Below are 18,075 nucleotides of genomic sequence, written 5' to 3'. Positions count from 1 at the left end.
GAAACACTTCTCAACAAGGACTCCCCCAATTAAAAAAAAAAAAAAATCTTTGAATTTTCTTCCCATGAAGACCAGAAACTGGGAGTAGGGAAGATAGCTCAGAGGTACAGCACAAGCTTCACATCTAGAAGACACTGAGTTCACTTCCTGATGATGACAAAACAGTGGAGGGCTGAGGGATGGATGGGGAAGGATGAGAAACTGCAAATGTGAGCAAGTAATAAAGGTAATGAAGGAAGGCCAAATAACGGGAGAAGCTGTAACCTCTCTTCAGATCAAGTCGGCACCGCAGGTGTTCAATACTAAAGCTCGAAGGCCCAGGCCAGCGATAAAATATATGCATATTTAAATCACGCGTGTCCACAGCATATCAAATCCTCCTAGTGGCCAAATGGGGGAACTGACCAGATGGTACCCAACGGGACTTCACACCTGAGGAGTCAAGAAAAAAAGGAGAAAAAGCTCTCTCCTTCCAGGAAAAAAAAGGAAACAAACAAACAAAAAAACAGGAGCTCTTGGAAATAGGTCACAAATAGGCAAATAGCTTTCAAAGGCCACCTGTGACAGCTCAGCCAGCCAGGTACCCGAGGTCAGCTGCATAGGCAGTAAACGCGATAGCCCTTGAGCACTTTGTCCTGAAGCTCAACTCCTTCACTTTCACTTTTCACACCGCCACAGTTCCCAAGGCCAAACGTGAAACGCCCACGAAATTATAACCGGATGAACATCAGTAAAATATATGTATCTATTTTCCTGAAAATAGCTGAATGTAGCTACTGTCTACACCTCACCTTCAGGAAGAAAAAAACGAAATGGGCAGATGGGTGGACTGGGATTCGATTCTCCAAGGGCAAGGCACCTGGGTCGGCTTGGGAACAGAGGCCGAGCAGTCCTGGTAAGGGGCCAAACAAATGTCGTCCCAACACCAACCGGGCCCGGCTCTCCCACAGGTGTTAGATTGCAGCTGGACCGCGCACCCTTGACGTGGGCAAGAAAAAAAAAAAAAACAAAACAAAGAAACCCCAAAACACAACAACAATGACGGAAGAAGATGGGGGGAAGAGGAACCCAGTTCGAAGCAAAGAGGGCGCGCACGCTCCCACACCCCAGCTCTGCTGCAGTTCCCACGTTGCAAAGTGAACTCGCCGGAATCCCCGCGGATTTGGCTGTGCCTAAGAGGGGGAAGAAAAGCAAAATGAAAAAAGGAGACCAGAAAAGCTGGTCACGTAAGCCGGCAACCCCCCCTCGGTGTCTGGACTGGGGCGTGCATGCATGCGTGCGGCCCAGAGGATCTCCCCCACCGCACCGCACCGCACCCCACCGCGGCTCTGCTCCGCCTGCGCACACAGGAGGAAGATTCCGGGACCCGGAGCCAGAGGGCTCCCGAGAGGGCTCGGTCGGACGAAGCCCCAGACCGCACGGTCGTCTGCTCCGAAGCCGAAATCGAGGGGCGGGGAGCGACCCCCGGGCCGGACGCCCACGCCTCCGCCCAGCCGGCCTCGCCGCCCGGCTCCACCCCGGGCTGTCAGCGGCGCGGCGCGGCCCCGGCCCGCCCCGGCCCACGCGCCCCCGGCCCGGATCTCGCCGAGCCCCGCCGGGCCGAGGCGCTCGCGGCGCGTCCAGACAAAGACCGGCGGCGGCGGGGGCGGGGAGGCCGCATCCCCCAGGCCGGCTCCGGGGCGCGAGCCGCGAGCCGCCCTCCCCTCGCTCTCTTTACCCGGCACCTCGGCGTCCCGCGCGCTCCGAGCCCCCGGCGCCCCGCCTCCGACAGGCGGACAGGCGGGCTGGGGGGACGGACGGACGGACGGCGGACAATGGGCGCCCCCGCCGGGCCGCAGCTCGCGGCTCGCGCCGGCCGGCCGGGCCGGGGCTCTTCCGGGGAGCGGGCCCGGCGGAACGTTCGCGCGGCTCCGGGCCGAGCCGGCGGCGGGGGAGGCCGAGGGGTGTTGCTGCTGCAGACGGACAAAGCCAAACGGCAGACAGACAGACGGAGGGGGGAAAAGATGGCGACGCGGGCGGCGGGAGCGCGCGGGGCGCGCGCCTGCCCGGCCGCCCGCCCGCCCGCCCGCCCGCAGCGAGTGGCGCGCGCGCCCGGCCTCTCCTCCTCCTCTCGCATCCTCCCCTCCTCCCGCCCCTCTCCCCGGGCGCGCGCTCGGCGGCCTGGGCGGGGCTGCAGGGCCGAGGGGGTCCACGGGGGCGGGGCCAGGGGAGCATCCAATCACAGGCGCCGAGGGGCCCGCCTCCAGCCTCCGGCCCCAGGACCAGCTCCCCTCCTCGCATCTTCTTCCCTCTCGCCCCTCAGCAACCCCAACCAGCCTCTCCTGGAAACTGCAGGAGATTGTTTTTGTCGAGCTCGCATCCCGATTCCCTATTTGCCTTTGATGGCTGCCTCAAAACCCACCAGATGCAGGCTTCCCCTTCCCTGAACACTCGCTTCCATCCCAGCCTTCTTTCCCTTCCATAGACCCCACGCCTCCCCAGCTTCTTGGCCTCCCCCCAGGACTTTCTTTGCTGGCTGGACCCAGTCGGGAGTCCTAGGCCCCTGTGGGTGAGGCTAAACATTCCTGCTGTCAGAATCTCTCGGGAATGAGGGAAGGGGGGAAACCCTTTGGATTTCTTTGAAGCGTTGGCATCACCAACCAATAAATCCAACACGATTCTCTCTACCAATAAAATAATCGCATCTAAAGCTGGGGTAAAGGATTGTAGGCTGTAGGCCGCGGTCTTTCGGCACCTCAAGGGAATCCCAGCAGCTGAGAGAGAGAGAGGGTGGTGATCTTTTTTCCTAGTCGAACACTTCCTCCAGTCGTCTTCGCCTTTATTTACTCACCACTCTTCTACCCCTCTAACTTCTTGCAGGATTGCCTTGGCATAGCTCAGATAACTTGGGGGAAGTTAGGAATGTACTAGGGAGAGGATGGAATCTGATCTTGAAAAAATCCAGCTTGTTTCCAGTACCTAGCACCATAGGGAGCTAGGAGCAGTCCCCAAGCACTGAGCCATTGAGTCGGGGAGCAGACAACCAAAAAACAAACAAACAAAAAAACCCAGTTTGGAGTCTCAGCTCTGCCACTGACAAACCTGGCAACTTTGGGCAAATCATTTACTTCCTTATTCTAAACCTCTGCTTCCTAAAATGTAAAGTGGTCAAAAATGTCATAATTCCTAATCTCTCTTTAGGTGGGGGAGGGGTGTTTTTTGGTAAAAAAAATTCAAGAAAATTAATATCTGAAAGCATTATGCAAATATTTGTGATTATTAGCCCAATTCCACTCTCCCCACACAAAATAAAACAAAACAACCCTGGTCTCTTTCCGACAAACTTGCAGTTAGCTCTCTGGTCATTTAAAACTTTTAATTTCCTGGTAGTCAGAAAATGAACTCTTTCTGTTGTACAAGAAGTCTCTTCTTGTCCAATCAGCAAGCTCTTAGTTTTGTGTAAGAACACCAGCAGGAAGGCTGAAGAGATAGGAGAAACAGTACAGGGGAGAAGGTACTTATCTTGTATGTGGCTAGTTACAGTTCAGTCCCTGGCACAGACCATAGCCAGGTGCATTCTAAGAACTTCTAGAAGATATCAGCAAGGAATAAATGAAAATTGACTTTTATATTTAATGGTACTTCTTGATTAGTTTGAATTACAGCAATACAAATCTGCTTTATTGTGTCATATATATTAACATGCTGACATTTCAGCAGGGAAGTAGCAGTAGGAAGGCACCAGAAAGCCTCTTACAAAACATCTAGGCTTCATCATTGTACTGAATAAATCTAAGGAGCTTGGGGCCAGAATGGTAGCACAGTGGTAGGGCATTTGCCTTGTACGCGGCTGACCCAGAACAGACACTGGTTCAAACCTGGCATCCCATGTGATTCCCCGAGTCAGGAGTAATTTCTGAGCACAGAGCCAGGAGTAACCCCTGAGTGCCACTGGGTGTGGCCCAAAAACAAAAAAATCTGAGGAGCTTTATTGAGTTCACTGAGTCACAAATAAAATGGAATCATAATAATGCTATTCTTACCACTTTCCTGTGCTCTAGAATTGAGATAGTGATCCATTTAATGAAGGAAAATATTAAATAAGGACTCATTTCTTTTCCACTGTTCTCATATAGACTTGTGTGTGTGTGTTTGCTTGTTTAATTTTGGTTTTTGGGCCACACTCAGCAGCACCCAGGGATTATTCTGGACTCTGCGCTCAGAAATCACTCCTGGCAGGCTCTGGGACCTTATGGGATGCCAGGGATTGAACCCCAGTCAGCCACTAGCAAGACAAATGTCCTACCTGCTGTTCCCCTTGTATGTTTTATCTTGTTTTTTTTTTGATACACCTGGTGATGCTGAGGGGTTACTCCCAACTCAGTGACCCGGGGTTGCTCCTGTGGTACTTGGAGCACCACAGGAGACTGAGGCTCTAACCTTTGCTCCTACAGCAAGGGTGGACCTTTTGTACTATATCTCTGGCTTCTACACTTATTCTAATTTTAGGATTGGGACTGGGGCTCAGTGTTAAACATAAGACTTGCATATGTGAGAATTGTTTCACCCCTGTCATCACAAAAATGAATTCATAAATAATATGGATCTGATCCTTTTGCTTATAACTGTTGGCCCTTGTAATTTAACAGCCCCAAGTTTCACTTTCCTCATACAAAATCCAATAAGTAATTCTTTTTTTTTTTTTTTTTGGTTTTTGGGCCTCACCCGATGGTGCTCAGGGGTTACTCCTGGCTATCTGCTCAGAAATCGCTTGTGGCAGGCACGGGGGACCACATTGGATTCGAACCAACCACCTTAGGTCCTGGGTCGACTGCTTGCAAGGCAAACACCGCTGTGCTATTTCTCTGGCCGCCCAATAAGCAATTCTTACCTATCATTAAGGAATGGGCCTCAAATTGAAGTAATTTCTTTAATTAAAAAGTAAATTGGAGGGCCGGGCGGTGGCGCTGGAGGTAAGGTGCCTGCCTTGCCTCGCTAACCTAGGACGGACCGCGGTTCGATCCCCCGGCGTCCCATATGGTCCCCCAAGAAGCCAGGAGCAACTTCTGAGCATATAGCCAGGAGTAACCCCTGAGCCTCACAGGGTATGGCCCAAAAACCAAAAAAAAAAAAAAAAAAAAAAAAATTCTTTGGGGCCGGAGAGATAGCATGGAGGTAAGGCGTTTGCCTTTCATGCAGGAGGTCATCGGTTCGAATCCCGGCGTCCCATATGGTCCCCCGTGCCTGCCGGGAGCAATTTCTGAGCATGGAGCCAGAAGTGGCCCCTGAGCACTGCCGGGTGTGACCCAAAAAAAACCACAAAAAAAAAAAAAAAAAAAAAAAAAAAGTAAATTGGGGGCCCGGAGAGATAGCACAGCGGCGTTTGCCTTGCAAGCAGCCGATCCAGGACCAGAGGTGGTTGGTTTGAATCCTGGTGTCCCATATGGTCCCCCGTGCCTGCCAGGAGCTATTTCTGAGCACACAGCCAGGAGTAACCCCTGAGCACCGCCGGGTGTGACCAAAAAACAAAAAAAAGTAAATTAAATTAAAAGTAATATTTTTTTTTTTTGGTTTTTGGGTCACATCGGGCATCGCTCAGGTGTTATTCCTGGCTCTGTGCTCAAAAATCGCTCCTGGCAAGCACGGGGGACCACATGGGATGCCAGGATTCGAACCAACGTCAGTCCTGGGTTGGCCGCTTGCAAGGCAAACACCCTATCACTGTGTTATCTCTCCTGCCCTCTTTATAAATATTAAAAAGATAAAGTTCCAGGAAAGATAGGCCGGAGGGAAGGTCCTTTGCCTCCTCTGCCAGGGTGGTGTCCATGACCCTGGTTAGAATCCTGGCATTAGGGCCGAGAGATAGCATGGAGGTAAGGCATTTTCCTTTCATGCAGAAGGACGGTAGTTCGAATCCCAGCATCGCATATGGTCCCTCACGCCTGCCAGGAATGACTTCTGAGCATAGGGCCAGGAGTAACCCTTGAGCACTGCTGGGTGTGACCCAAAAACCAAAAAAAAAAAAAAAAAAAAAAAGCCTGGCATCACATATGGTTCCCTTGAGCACCACCGGGGTCACTCCCAAGCACAGAGCCAGGAATAGGTCCTGAGTACGTGTGACCCAACTTCCCTCAAAACAAAACAAATAAACAAACAAATGCAAGGGATATTTAATCAATATTAACCAGCATTTTGTAACTATCATTTATGACATTAATCATTTATCTGGGACCATAGAGACAGCACAGCGGTATAGCGTTAGCTTTGCATGTGGTTGACCCAGGATGGACCTGGGTTTGATTCCCGCCATCCCATGTGGTCCCCGAGCCTGCCAGGAGCGATTTCTGAGCATAGAGTCAGGAGTAACCCCTGAGCACTGCCCTGGGTGACACCCCCTCAAAAAATAAAAATGAACATCCCCCTTTCACCAGTGCAACATTCTTACCACCAATGCTCCTCAGCCTCTTCATCTCTCACCCCTGGACTTTCCCTTTTTCTAAATGTTAGTATTTAAAAAAAACAAAAACAAAAACTGCAAATTACTCCTTGCCCATTATCTTTTTCTTTTTTTTTTTTTCTGGGCACATGAAAATTTTACTACTGTACTTTCATCATCACAATTTATGATCTTGGTCTTTCCTTCTTGCCTTTATATAAGGCCAGGAGAGAGACATTGGCTACTTTGACAACCTTAAAGCGGACTCCAGGAATGTCATCAACAGCATGCCCTTTGCGACCAAATCCAGCAACCAGAACTTCATCGTTTTCCTCAATGAAATTCAAGCAACCATCATTTGGTACAAAAGCTGTGATTTTCTTGCCGTTCTTGATCAGCTGAACACGGGCACATTTCCTAATAGCAGAATTTGGCTGTTTGGCCTCAACACCAACTTTCTCCAGCACGATTCCTTTGGCATGGGAAGCACCTCCGAAAGGATTGGCCTTCAGGGCCGTGCCCAAATGCGCTTTCTTGTATTGTTTGTCGTGCCATTTCTGATCTCGCCGGTGGCTGCGGAGCTTGCGAGCTGTACCCATCCTGCCGGCAGCACGAGTCCCAGCGAAAAAAAAAGCCCATTATCTTTTTCTATTATTCAACACAAGTTGGAGTTACTTTCCTATTGTAGGAATCAGCAAACTTCTGTGAAAGAATAGATATAAATATTTGAGGTTTTGGGACTGGAGAGATAGCATGGAGGTAAGGCGTTTGCCTTCCATGCAGAAGGACGGTGGTTCAAATCTCGGCATCCCGTATGGTTCCCCGCTCCTGTCAGGAGCGATTTCTGAGCCTAGAGCCAGAAGTAAGGCCTGAGCGCTGCTGGGTGTGACCCCCAAAAAACAAACAAAAAAATTTTTTTTGAGGTTTTGTGGTCAGTATCAGGTCCTGTCATTTATTTTGCATTCCTTCTTTGGGTTTTGCTTCCTTTTTCACAAGCCATTAGCAAAGTAAGGACCATTCTTAGCTGGAGGGGATGTACAAAACAGACAGTTCTGATTGATTTTGACTTGTAGCCCTGTTAGAAACTCTTTCTAATGGTTAGTTCATCAAAGAAATGTTAATTTTTCTTTGAACAGCAAACCGGATTTTCAAGTGAAATGGCATGAGTCAGTTTGTTGTCCTGGGTTGTGTTTGCTTTCGAATGAAAGTGGAAAAAAGGAAACTTTTTTCAAATTTTTGAACACATGCATCATTTTTGAACTACTGGTTTTGGTTCAATTCATAGTTGACATGTTAATAAAATTACACAGAACAAGGGCGGTGGTGATAACTAAACCCAAGTAAATGCTGAGTTAGCAGTATTTTTCTTTTTTCCTTTTATTTATATATATTTTTTGGTTTTTGGGTCATATCCGGCAGCACTCAGGGATTACTCTTGGCTCTACACTCAGAAATCGCTCCTGGCAAGCTCGGAGGGCCATATGGGATGCTGGGATTCGAACCATTGTCCTTCTGCATGCAAGGCAAACACCCTGCCTCCATGCTATCTCTCCGGCCTGATGAAAGAATTTTGATTGCATTACATATCCATTACTTTTTTGGGGGTGGATTGGGGGCCACACCCAGTGATGCTCAGGGGTTACTACTGGCTCTGCACTCAGAAATCGCTTCTGGCAGGCTTGGGGGAACATATGGGATTGAACCCAGGTTGGCAACGTGCAAGATAAATGCCCTGCCTGCTGTGCTACCTCTATGGCCCAACATGTTTCTTAATTTTCTAGTTTTGGGGCTATAACTAGGAATGCTCAGGACTTACTCCTGGTTTTGCACTCAGGAATCACTCCTGGTGGTGCTTGGTGGGCCTATGATCAAACCTGGAATGGCTACATGGTAAGTGTCCTATCCACTGGCCCTGTTTCTTTGTTCTAAGAAATTTCAATGTTCTATGAGATTGTCATGACACATTTAATTTTTATAACAACTATATTAACGTGATATTATTCCATTTTTTTGGTTTTGTTTTTGGACCACATCCATTGATGCTCAGGGGTTACTCCTGGCTATGCGCTCAGAAATTGCTCCTGACTTGGGGGCCATATGGGACGCCAGAGGATCGAACCATGATCTGTCCTAGGTCAGTCACATGCAAGGCAAATGCCCTACCACTGCACCACTGCTCCAGCCCCATATTTCCATTTTAATTACTTTGGAGAGGCATACCCAGCTATGCTCAGGGATTATTTCTGGCTCTATACGCAGAGTTGACTCCTCATGGTACTTATGTGGTGATTTAATGTCTGCGTTAGTTCATAAGACAAGCACCTTAATCCCTGTATTATTTCTTTGGTCCCTATTATTTTCATTTCACAGGAGAGGAAACTGAGGCACAGAGAGATTAAATATCTTGCTTAAAGGCACAAGAATCTGGTGATAATTGTTGTTCTTTTATTTTTTAATTTTATTTCTTTGGGTCACACCTGGCTGCGCTCAGGGGTTGCTCCTGGCTCTGCACTCAGAAATTGCTCCTGGCAGGATGCTGGGAATCGAACCAGGGTCCATATGGAATTGGATCCATGCAAGACCCTATCACTGTGCTATCGCTCTGGCCCCAAATGTTGTTATTTTTTTTTTTTTTTTTTGGCCACATCCTATGGTGCTCAGGGGTTACTCCTGGCTGTCTGCTCAGAAATAGCTCCTGGCAGGCACGGGGGACCATATGGGACACCAGGATTCGAATCAACCACCTTTGGTCCTGGATTGGCTGCTTGCAAGGCAAACACCGTTGTGCTATCTCTCCGGACCCCAACTGTTGTTCTTTTAAAAGAAAGCCCATATCTGGTTTGCCAAGTTCATTTGTGATTTTAAAAGAATTTAGTTATTAATTTATGTGTTAATTTATTTAATGGTACTAGGGATCAAATCTAGCCTTTCATATATATACATACATACATACATACATATATGTAGCATCTCCTGTTGGTGCTTAGAGATCATACATCATGGTGCTGGAGATTGAATTTGGAACTGCAGCAGCATGCAAGGCAAACACCCTCCCCACTACATTATCTCTCTGATTTTGCTTTTATTTATTTATTTATTTTTAAGTTTTGGGGCCACATCCAGTGGTGTTCAGGGGTTACTCTTGGCTCTGCACTCAGAAATTGCTCCTGGCAAGCTTAGGGAACCACATGGGATGCCAGGGATTAAACTCGGGTCCATCCAGGTCAGCTGTGTGCAAGGCAAATGCCCTACTGCTGTGCTATCTCTCCAGCCCCCTCCATTTTTTTTTTTTTTGTCTGTATTCTCTCTCTTCCCTTTGATATTGGTGGGGTTATTCTGGTTTGTGTTTGCATACACAGCTGGCTGTGGTGCTCTCACATTTTTAGCTATAGTGCTCACTGAGCTTTTCATTTCTTTAGTTGAGGTGCTTGTACATGTACTCACCAGAAGTTATATTTTCTGGTATAAAACTCTCACTTCTTTATAATTAACTATAGTGCTCACCAGAATGTGTACCCCTTTTGTTTTGGTGCTTCCACATACCTGGCTCCTGTGTGGCTTGGAAAATGCTTGTGGTGCTGTTCTGATTACGGGCTGCCACATTACTCTCAGCCCTTTGGGACCCTGGATTCACACACACACACACATACACTTCTGCTTGCAAGGCAGCTACCCTAACAACCCCTTCTTGCCCCCAATCCTCTGCTTGTACCCTGGCTCCTGCTGCCATTGTTTGACTACTTAGTTGTTAGTAGTGTTTCAAAAAACATTTGAAAAAAATACTTAAAGCAGAAAAAAACAAGTACAATGATACCATTCAATGAAACACTTATCAAGGTTTCTCCTCCTCCTCCTCCTCTTCTTTTGTGTGAATGTGCTTAGGCTCCTGACTCAGTGTTCAGTGTTTGCTACTGTATGTGCTTCACAGACCATGGAATTCTAGGCCTCCTACATACAAACTAAGGACTCCAGTTGAACTCTTTCCCAGGAAACTGCAAAATGCATTTATATTTTTTGGGGGGAGGAGACACACCCAGAAGTGCTCAGGGTTATTCCTGGCTCTGTGCTCAGAAATCATTCTTGGCATGCTGAGAGAACCATATGGGATACTGGGGATGGCACTGGGTCCGTCCAGTTCAGCTGTGTGCAAGGCAAATACCCTACCACTGTGCTATTGCTCCAGCCCCTAAAATGCATTTTTTTTTTTTGGTTTTTCGGCCACACCCTTTGATGCTCAGGGGTTACTCCTGGCTAAGCGCTTAGAAATTGCCCCTGGCTTGGGGGGACCATATGGGATGCGTGGGATCGAACTGTGGTCCTTCCTTGGCTAGCGCTTGCAAGGCAGACACCTTACCTCTAGCACCACCTCACCACATCCTAAAATGCATTTCTTTTTTTTTTTTTTGTGTGTGGTTTTTGGGTCACTCCCGGCAGCGCTCAGGGGATACTCCTAGCTCCAAGCTCAGAAATTGCTCCTGGCAGTCACGGGGGACCATATGGGATGCCGGGATTTGAACTAATGGCCTTGTGCATGAAAGGCAAACACCTTACCTCCAGCCTATCTCTCTGGCCCCTAAAATGCATTTTTTTTTTTTTGTGGTTTTTGGGTCACACCCGGCAGTGCTCAGGAGTTATTCCTGGCTCCAGGCTCAGAAATTGCTCCTGGCAGGCACGGGGGACCATATGGGGCGCCAGGATTTGAACCGATGACCTCCTGCATGAAAGGCAAACGCCTTACCTCCATGCAATCTCTCCGGCCCTAAAATGCATTTCTTTTTTTTTTTTTTTTTTTTTTTTTGGGCCACACCCGGTAACGCTCAGGGGTTACTCCTGGCTATGCGCTCAGAAGTCGCTCCTGGCTTGGGGGACCATATGGGACGCCGGGGGATCGAACCGCGGTCCGTCTCCTAGGCTAGCGCAGGTAAGGCAGGCACCTTACCTCCAGCGCCACCGCCCGGCCCCTAAAATGCATTTCTTAACATTTATTTTTGTTTGTTTTTGGGTCATGCCCAGCAGCACTCAAGGTTTATTCCTGCCTCTCTGCTTATAAATTAATCCTGGCAGGCTCAAGGAACAATATGAGAAGCTGGGGATTGAATCTGGTTCTTTCTTTTCTTTTCTTTTCTTTTCTTTTCTTTTCTTTTCTTTTCTTTTCTTTTCTTTTCTTCCTTCCTTCCTTCCTTCCTTCCTTCCTTCCTTCTTTCTTTCTCTCTCTCATTCTTTCTCTCTTTCCTTCCTTCCTTCCTTCCTTTCTTTCTTTTTCTTTCTCTCTCTCTTCCTTCCTTCCTTCTCTCTTCCTTCCTTCTTTCTTTCTTTCTTTCTTTCTTTCTTTCTTTCTTTCTTTCTTTCTTTCTTTCTTTCTTTCTTTTTTTTCTTTCTTTCTTTCTTTCTTTCTCTCTTTCTCTTTATTTTCTTTTTTCTTTCTTTCTCTTTCTTTCTTTCTTCCTTCCTTCCTTCTTTCTTTCTTTCTTTCTCTTTCTTTCTCTCTCTCTTTCCTTCTTTCCTTCTTTCCTTCCTTCCTTCCTTCCTTCCTTCCTTCCTTCCTTCCTTCCTTCCTTCCTTCCTCCCTCCCTCCCTCTCTCCCTCCCTCCCTCCTTCCTTCCTTCCTTCCTTCCTTTCTTTCTTTTTTCTTTTGGGCCACACCCTGGTGCTCAGGGGTTACTCCCGGCTCTTCATTCAGAAATGCCCCTGGCATTGGGAATATGAAATCTGGGAACTGAACCTGGGTCTATCCCGGATAGGCCACATGCAAGGCAAATGCCCTACTGCTGTGCTATCACCCCCACCCAGACGTGCATTTCTTCTTTTTTTTTTGGTTTTTGGGCACACACGCCACACCCCGGCGCTGCTCAGTGACTCCTGGCTGTCTGCTCAGAAATAGCTCCTGGCAGGCACGGGGGACCATATGGGACACCGGGATTCGAACCAACCACCTTTGGTCCAGGATCGGCTGCTTGCAAGGCAAACGCCGCTGTTCTATCTCTCCGGGCCCGCATTTCTTAATATTTAAAAATAATAGAATATTTCTCTGGAGAGATAGCATGGAGGCAGGACATTCGCCTTGTATGTAGGACAATGGTTCTAATCCCAGCATCCCATATGGTCCCCTGAGCCTGCCTGGAGTGACTTCTGAGCAGAGCCAGGAGTAACCCCCCAGCATGGCTGGTGTGACCAAAAAAAAAAAAAAAAGAAAAAAGGGCCAGATGGGGCCGGAATGATAGCATAGCGGGTAGGGCATTTGCCTTGCAACGTGGCCCATCAGGGTTTGATCCCCAGCATCTCATATGTCCCCTGAGCCTGTGAGGAGTGATTTCTGAGCACAGAGCCAGGAGTAACCCCTGAGAAGAGCTGGGTGTGGCCCCAAAACAAAACAAAACAAAAAAATGGGGCCAGAGGAAACTGTGGGTAGGGCTTGCCTGGTGCATATCTGATCTGAGCTTTATCCTGAGTACCATATATGGTACCTCGCCAGGAGTGATTCCTGAGCTCAGAGCCAGGGATAAGTTCTGAGCACTGCTCTGTATGGCCCCAAAATGAAAAAACAAAACAAAACAAAATTTAAATAAAGTCTTATAGAGTTGGTTTGTTTGGATCAGTACCTATATAAGATTCACACACATTTGGCTGCCAGATCTCTAATACTATTTCAATTCTATCAGCATGCCTTCACTTTACTTTAAGTGAAAAAAGACTTTTTTGGGTCAGAGCAATAACACAGCGGGTAGAGCTTTTGTCTTGCATGCAGATGACCCGGGTTCGTTCCCTGGCATCCCATATGGTCACTGGAGCCTGCCAAGAATACTTAACAATCACAGAGCCAGGAAAAACCCCTGAGCACTGCCAAGCATGACTCAAAAACAAACAAACAAAAAAAACAACCTTATTGCAGAACACAGGATGCACTCTACATATAAGCAAGCACTGACAGGAAAAAAGATGAAACAAACCAACACAGTTAAAAGGAGTCTGTCCATTCAGACGTTCTGTAACTTTTTTTTTTTTTTTTTTTTTTGGTTTTTGGGCCACACCCAGCTATGCTCAGGGGTTACTCCTGGCTATCTGCTCAGAAATAGCTCCTGGCAGGCATGGGGGACCATATGGGATGCCGGGATTTGAACCAACCACCTGAGGTCCTGCATCAGCTGCTTGCAAGGCAAACGCTGCTGTGCTATCTCTCTGGGCCCATGTAACTTGTTTTTTGTTTGTTTGTTTGTTTTGGGTCATACCCAGCAGGATTCAGAGTTTACTCCTTTCTTTTCGCTCAGAAATCGCTCCTGCAGGCTCGGGGGTCCATATAGGATGCCGAACCGGGATCCATCCTGTTTTGGCTGTGTGCAAGGCAATCACCCTATTGCTATGCGATCGCTCTGGCCCATAAAAACCTGGTTTTAATTAGAAATGCTCACATGGTTAGAAAATGTATTTCGGGGCTAGTGAGGTGGCGCTAGAAGTAAGGTGTCTGCCTTGAAAGCATTAGCCAAGGAAGGACCGAGGTTAGATCCCCTGGTGTCCCATATGGTCCCCCCCCATGCCAGGGGCAATTTCTGAGTGCTTAGCCAGGAGTAACTCCTGAGCATCAAACGGGTGTGGCCGAGAAAAAAAAAAAAAGAGAAAAAGAGTATTTCTAAATCTGAACAATCCTCATATGACAGCACACTTGTCATACCCTTGTTGTCACAAGATCTTCCCAGCACAATTCAACACCAAAATTTTGGTCTCCGTAGACAAAAAGTTTCTACATACAGCGGCCAGTCAAGAGTCCAGGAAACCCCTTCTCAAAGCTAAAGCCCCGACGGTCTAGTTTTCAAGTTTAAAACAAAGATAACCAAAGGGAAGATTCCTCTAAATAAGGAGGTAGGTTTTTTTCCTTCTTGGAGAACATGGTACTGAGAAGATATATTGTGGGAATAGACAATACAGATTAGTTTTATTTGGGGGGTGTCATACCCAGCCGCACTCACGGTCTACTCTTGACTCTGCACTCAGAAATTGCTCCTGGCAGGCTCTGGAGACCCTATGAGGTGCCAGTGATCGAACCTGCCTGGTTCCCAGGTCGTCAGCGTGCAAGGCAAACGCCCTACCGCTGTGCTATTGCTCGGGACCCCAAGATTAGAAATTCTAATAGTGCAATCAGACTTAGTTAAAGGAGAAACAGGGCCAGATACATCACAGTGAATTAGGCGTTTGCCTTGCACGCATCCAACAAGGGTTCGAACCCCAGCATCTCATATAGTCTTCCTAAAACCTGTTGGGGGTGGTCTCTGAGCACGGACAGGTGTAAGCGGGGCAGGAGGATATGAGATCCTTTGTGGAGAGTTGGAAGCTAGGAGAAAGACTGCGGTATGGAAACACCAAATTTCCTTCCTTCCTTCCTCCCTCCTTCCTTCCTCCTCCCTTCCTTCTTCCCTCCCTCCCTCCTTCCTTCCTTGGCCACACTTGGTGACGCTCAGAGGTTACTCCTGTCTCTGCTCAGAAATCGCTCCTGGCAAGCTCCGGGGACTATATGGGATGCCGGGATTCGAACCACCGTCCTTCTGCATGCAAGGCCAACGCTCTACCTCCATGCTATCACTCAGGCTCGGAATTTTCTACCAATTTTCTACCGCGACACTAAGACTTAGCCACTCAACAGCCTGAAGAAGAAGAAGGAGGTTCAGAAGGATCAGAAGAGGCAGAGGAAGGTTTGGAACCTCCTGGGCCATTCATTCACTCCTCCAGGAAGAAAACGAGCGAAACGAGCCTGAGGCCTGAGCGGCCGTCTGAGACACGGCAGCCAATCGCAGGTCCTCGGAGGCAGCACCAGAAGAACTGGAAAGAAAGTCAGGAGTGCAAGTGACGAGGTTCCCCGACTGGCTCCCCAAAACCCGACAGGTCCGGCCCAGCCACACACACATACACCCAACCCTCAGCAGGTGACTCAAGGAATGAGAACTCCTCACGTCCACACCCCGTGCTTCCGCCGCGGGAAGTAGTCCCGAGCCTCGCCGTTTCCCACGGGAACTGGGCAAAGGCGTGCGCTCAGAGGGTTCCCTGGAGGCTTTCGTCCCGGAAGCGGCGGACGCGCAGCCAATCTCTAAGAAGGGGGCGTGGCCAACCCAGCGCCACGCAGCCAATCCTAGGAAGGAGGCGTGGCCAAACCGGCAAGCAAGCCGATCCCACAAGGAGGCGTGGCCAACTAGAGTTGCGCAGCCAATCCGAAGAAGGAGGCGTGTTCAGTCCAGCTCCGCGCAGCCAATCCCTAGAAAGGAGGCGTGGCCAACCCAACTCTCCTCCGCGGATCCCTCCGCCCTGCGGAGGCAGTGTTGAGCCTGACCGGGCCGCCATCTTGGGTGCTGCGAATTTTTTTGAGGCTTCCGCACTCTCGTCTCGGCCGTGTTCGCACCTAGGTTCAGTTAGGTGAGTGCGGCGGCGCCCTCGGCGGCCCAGGGTCTGCGTCTTTCTTATTCCTCGCTTCGTCTGCTAAGTTTTAGAGGAAGCGAAAGGAAGGTGGGTGGTGGGTCGAGACCTGACCGGGGCGGGGTTGCGAGAGTCTCCCGGGCGTTGCGGGGAGGCCCGAGGCTGGGCTGGCAGGGACCTGGAGGGAAACCCCGAGCGCCCGTGCAATGCGAGGGGCCCGGGCACTGTGAGCGATCGGGCGGAGGAGCGGGGCTGTCTGACCTCGGGCCTCTCCCCGCTCCCCCCCCCCCCAGCGCAGTCGGCCACTTCCGGTTTTGCTTTTGTGTCTTTGTTGTTATTGTTTGGGGTTGGGTTGGGTTGGGTTTGGGGCCACCCTGGCGGTGTTCTGGTGTTCGGATGGAGATCTTAAATAAGAAAAGAAAAGAAAAGAAAAAGCAATTTTTAAAAAAAGTTAGGAACATTTCCAACAGACCCAAAGTCAAGGCTATGTATAATCGATTCTTCCCTTCTATCCAGGTTGAACAACTGTTAATTGAGGGCTAGACCTCTTTTCATTTATGGTCTCTTTAAGTTTTTATTGTGTTTAAGTTAGGAGCAGTTGTCATATTAGTATGTTGTCACACTAGTGTGTTTCCTCCCACATTTCAGAAATCTATTCTTATATATTGCTGATAGTGAAACCACTTTCCGTCCTGGGTAGGCGGGCTGTCTTAGTGAGATCCTTTATTTAGAAAATGAGAAGGTTTAGAAGCCCAGGTGTTAATCTTATGCTACATGTTTGCATATTTCCATTTATTATTTTTTGAGGGGTTTCCCCCAGCTTTTAGGGGGAGTTCTGAAACCCAGTGCCCTTGTGCATGTCAGACTTGTGATCTGGCCCCTCTCTTGGTTTATCTCCTAACCCAGTATGACATTTTAAGGATACCCAACTTAAGTCTTTGAATCTTTTAAGTAGTGGATTTTGTCCAAACAATAATAATAATAATAATAATAATAATTTTTTGAGGGGGGTTTGGGTTACACCTGGTGGAGCTCAGGAGTTACTCCTGGCTCTTCGCTCAGAAATCGCTCCTGGCAGTCTCGGGGGTGGGGTGGGGGAAACCACATGGGGTGCTGGGTATCTAACCCGGGTCTGTCCCGGGTTGGCCCTGTGCAAGGAAAAGGCCCTACCTCTGTGCTATCGCTCCAGCCCAAGTTCTTGTTTCTTAAAAACCTGAACCTTAGAGATGAGCTGGAGTTCATGTTTTGCAGGACCCCAGTACCCCATGGGTCCCTAAGCACCACTAGGTGTGGCCCCAAACCAAGATAGTCATAATTCTAATATAATAATAATATAATACAAACTAACTACTACTACTAATTTCCTCTCTCCTTCCCTGTTGAATTAAATAAATAACGATGGGGCTGGATGGGGCTGGATGGCGATGGATTTCTTTCTGCCATCCCAGGCCCTGTGGCTCTGCAACCCCATCCAGCGGGTCCCAGGCCCAGGTGAAAGGTGAAATCACTACATATACTACACTTCCCCAGGCTTACCTTGCATGCCTAAGACCCTATTGGTTTTTTTTTTTAACCACTGACAACCAGATTTTTTTTTTCAGGCCACACCCATTTGATACTCAGGGGTTACTCCTGGCTAAGCGCTCAGAAATTGCCCCTGGCTTGGGGGGACCATATGGGACGCCCGTGGTCCTGATCCTTGGCTGGCGCTTGCAAGGCAGACACCTTACCTCTAGCGCCACCTCACCGCCCCGACAACCAGATTTTGATTCCTACATTCAATAACATCCCATGAGTACCACCAGGAGTTTTTGTTGTTGTTTTGTTTTTCTGGCATACCTGGTTTACTTCTGGCTCTGGCCAGGGTTTTCTTCCGATTCTGCACTCAGGAATTACTGCTGGTGATACTGGCGCTCAGGGTTTACTCCTGGCTCTATGCTCAGAAATCGCTCCTGGCAGGCTCAGGATTCGAACCACCAACCTTCCGCATGCAAGGCAAATGCCTTACCTCCAGGCTATCTCGCCGGCCCACAACTATCACTTTTGCCCTACCAAGAGTATTTCTTGAGTGCAGAGCCAGGAGTAACTCCTGAGCATTGCCTGGTATGGCCCCCCAAAAACCAAAAACCCCCAATTAAAAAAAAACACTAATTTCAATACTATTTAATGTCAGAAGATTAGAAAATTAATTTAAAAATTGCCCTGGAATAGCTGGTAGCTATTAAAATTAGGTTATAAAAACTAATATAAAATATGCTTTTCCA

The 18,075-nt window shown here is 48.5% G+C and overlaps 2 protein-coding genes across 3 annotated transcripts in view; one reads left to right on the top strand and one right to left on the bottom strand.

The window, feature by feature from the left end:
- Positions 1-6,532: 6,532 nt before the first annotated feature.
- On the bottom strand, positions 6,533-7,014 carry LOC126028454 (40S ribosomal protein S23-like). Its single transcript, XM_049787436.1, has one exon. It carries the CDS (start codon positions 7,012-7,014, stop codon positions 6,601-6,603), a length of 414 nt encoding a protein of 137 aa, XP_049643393.1. The 3' UTR covers positions 6,533-6,600.
- Positions 7,015-15,754: 8,740 nt separating this feature from the next.
- The window catches only part of IST1 (IST1 factor associated with ESCRT-III), a 33,558-nt gene continuing 31,237 nt past the window's right edge, over positions 15,755-18,075 (top strand). Inside the window, exon 1 of one of the 2 annotated variants that reach the window (XM_049786431.1) lies at positions 15,755-15,811. The gene's annotated coding sequence lies outside the window, so the exon portion shown is untranslated. The remainder of the gene's footprint in view (positions 15,812-18,075) is intronic. The other variant, XM_049786432.1, reaches the window with a different exon arrangement.

This window comes from Suncus etruscus, chromosome 14 (assembly GCF_024139225.1).
Source record: "Suncus etruscus isolate mSunEtr1 chromosome 14, mSunEtr1.pri.cur, whole genome shotgun sequence".
Taxonomy (NCBI): Eukaryota; Metazoa; Chordata; class Mammalia; order Eulipotyphla; family Soricidae; genus Suncus; species Suncus etruscus.
The sequence above is the reverse complement of the archived record's forward strand: the minus strand, read 5'-3'. Positions and strand labels throughout refer to the sequence as shown.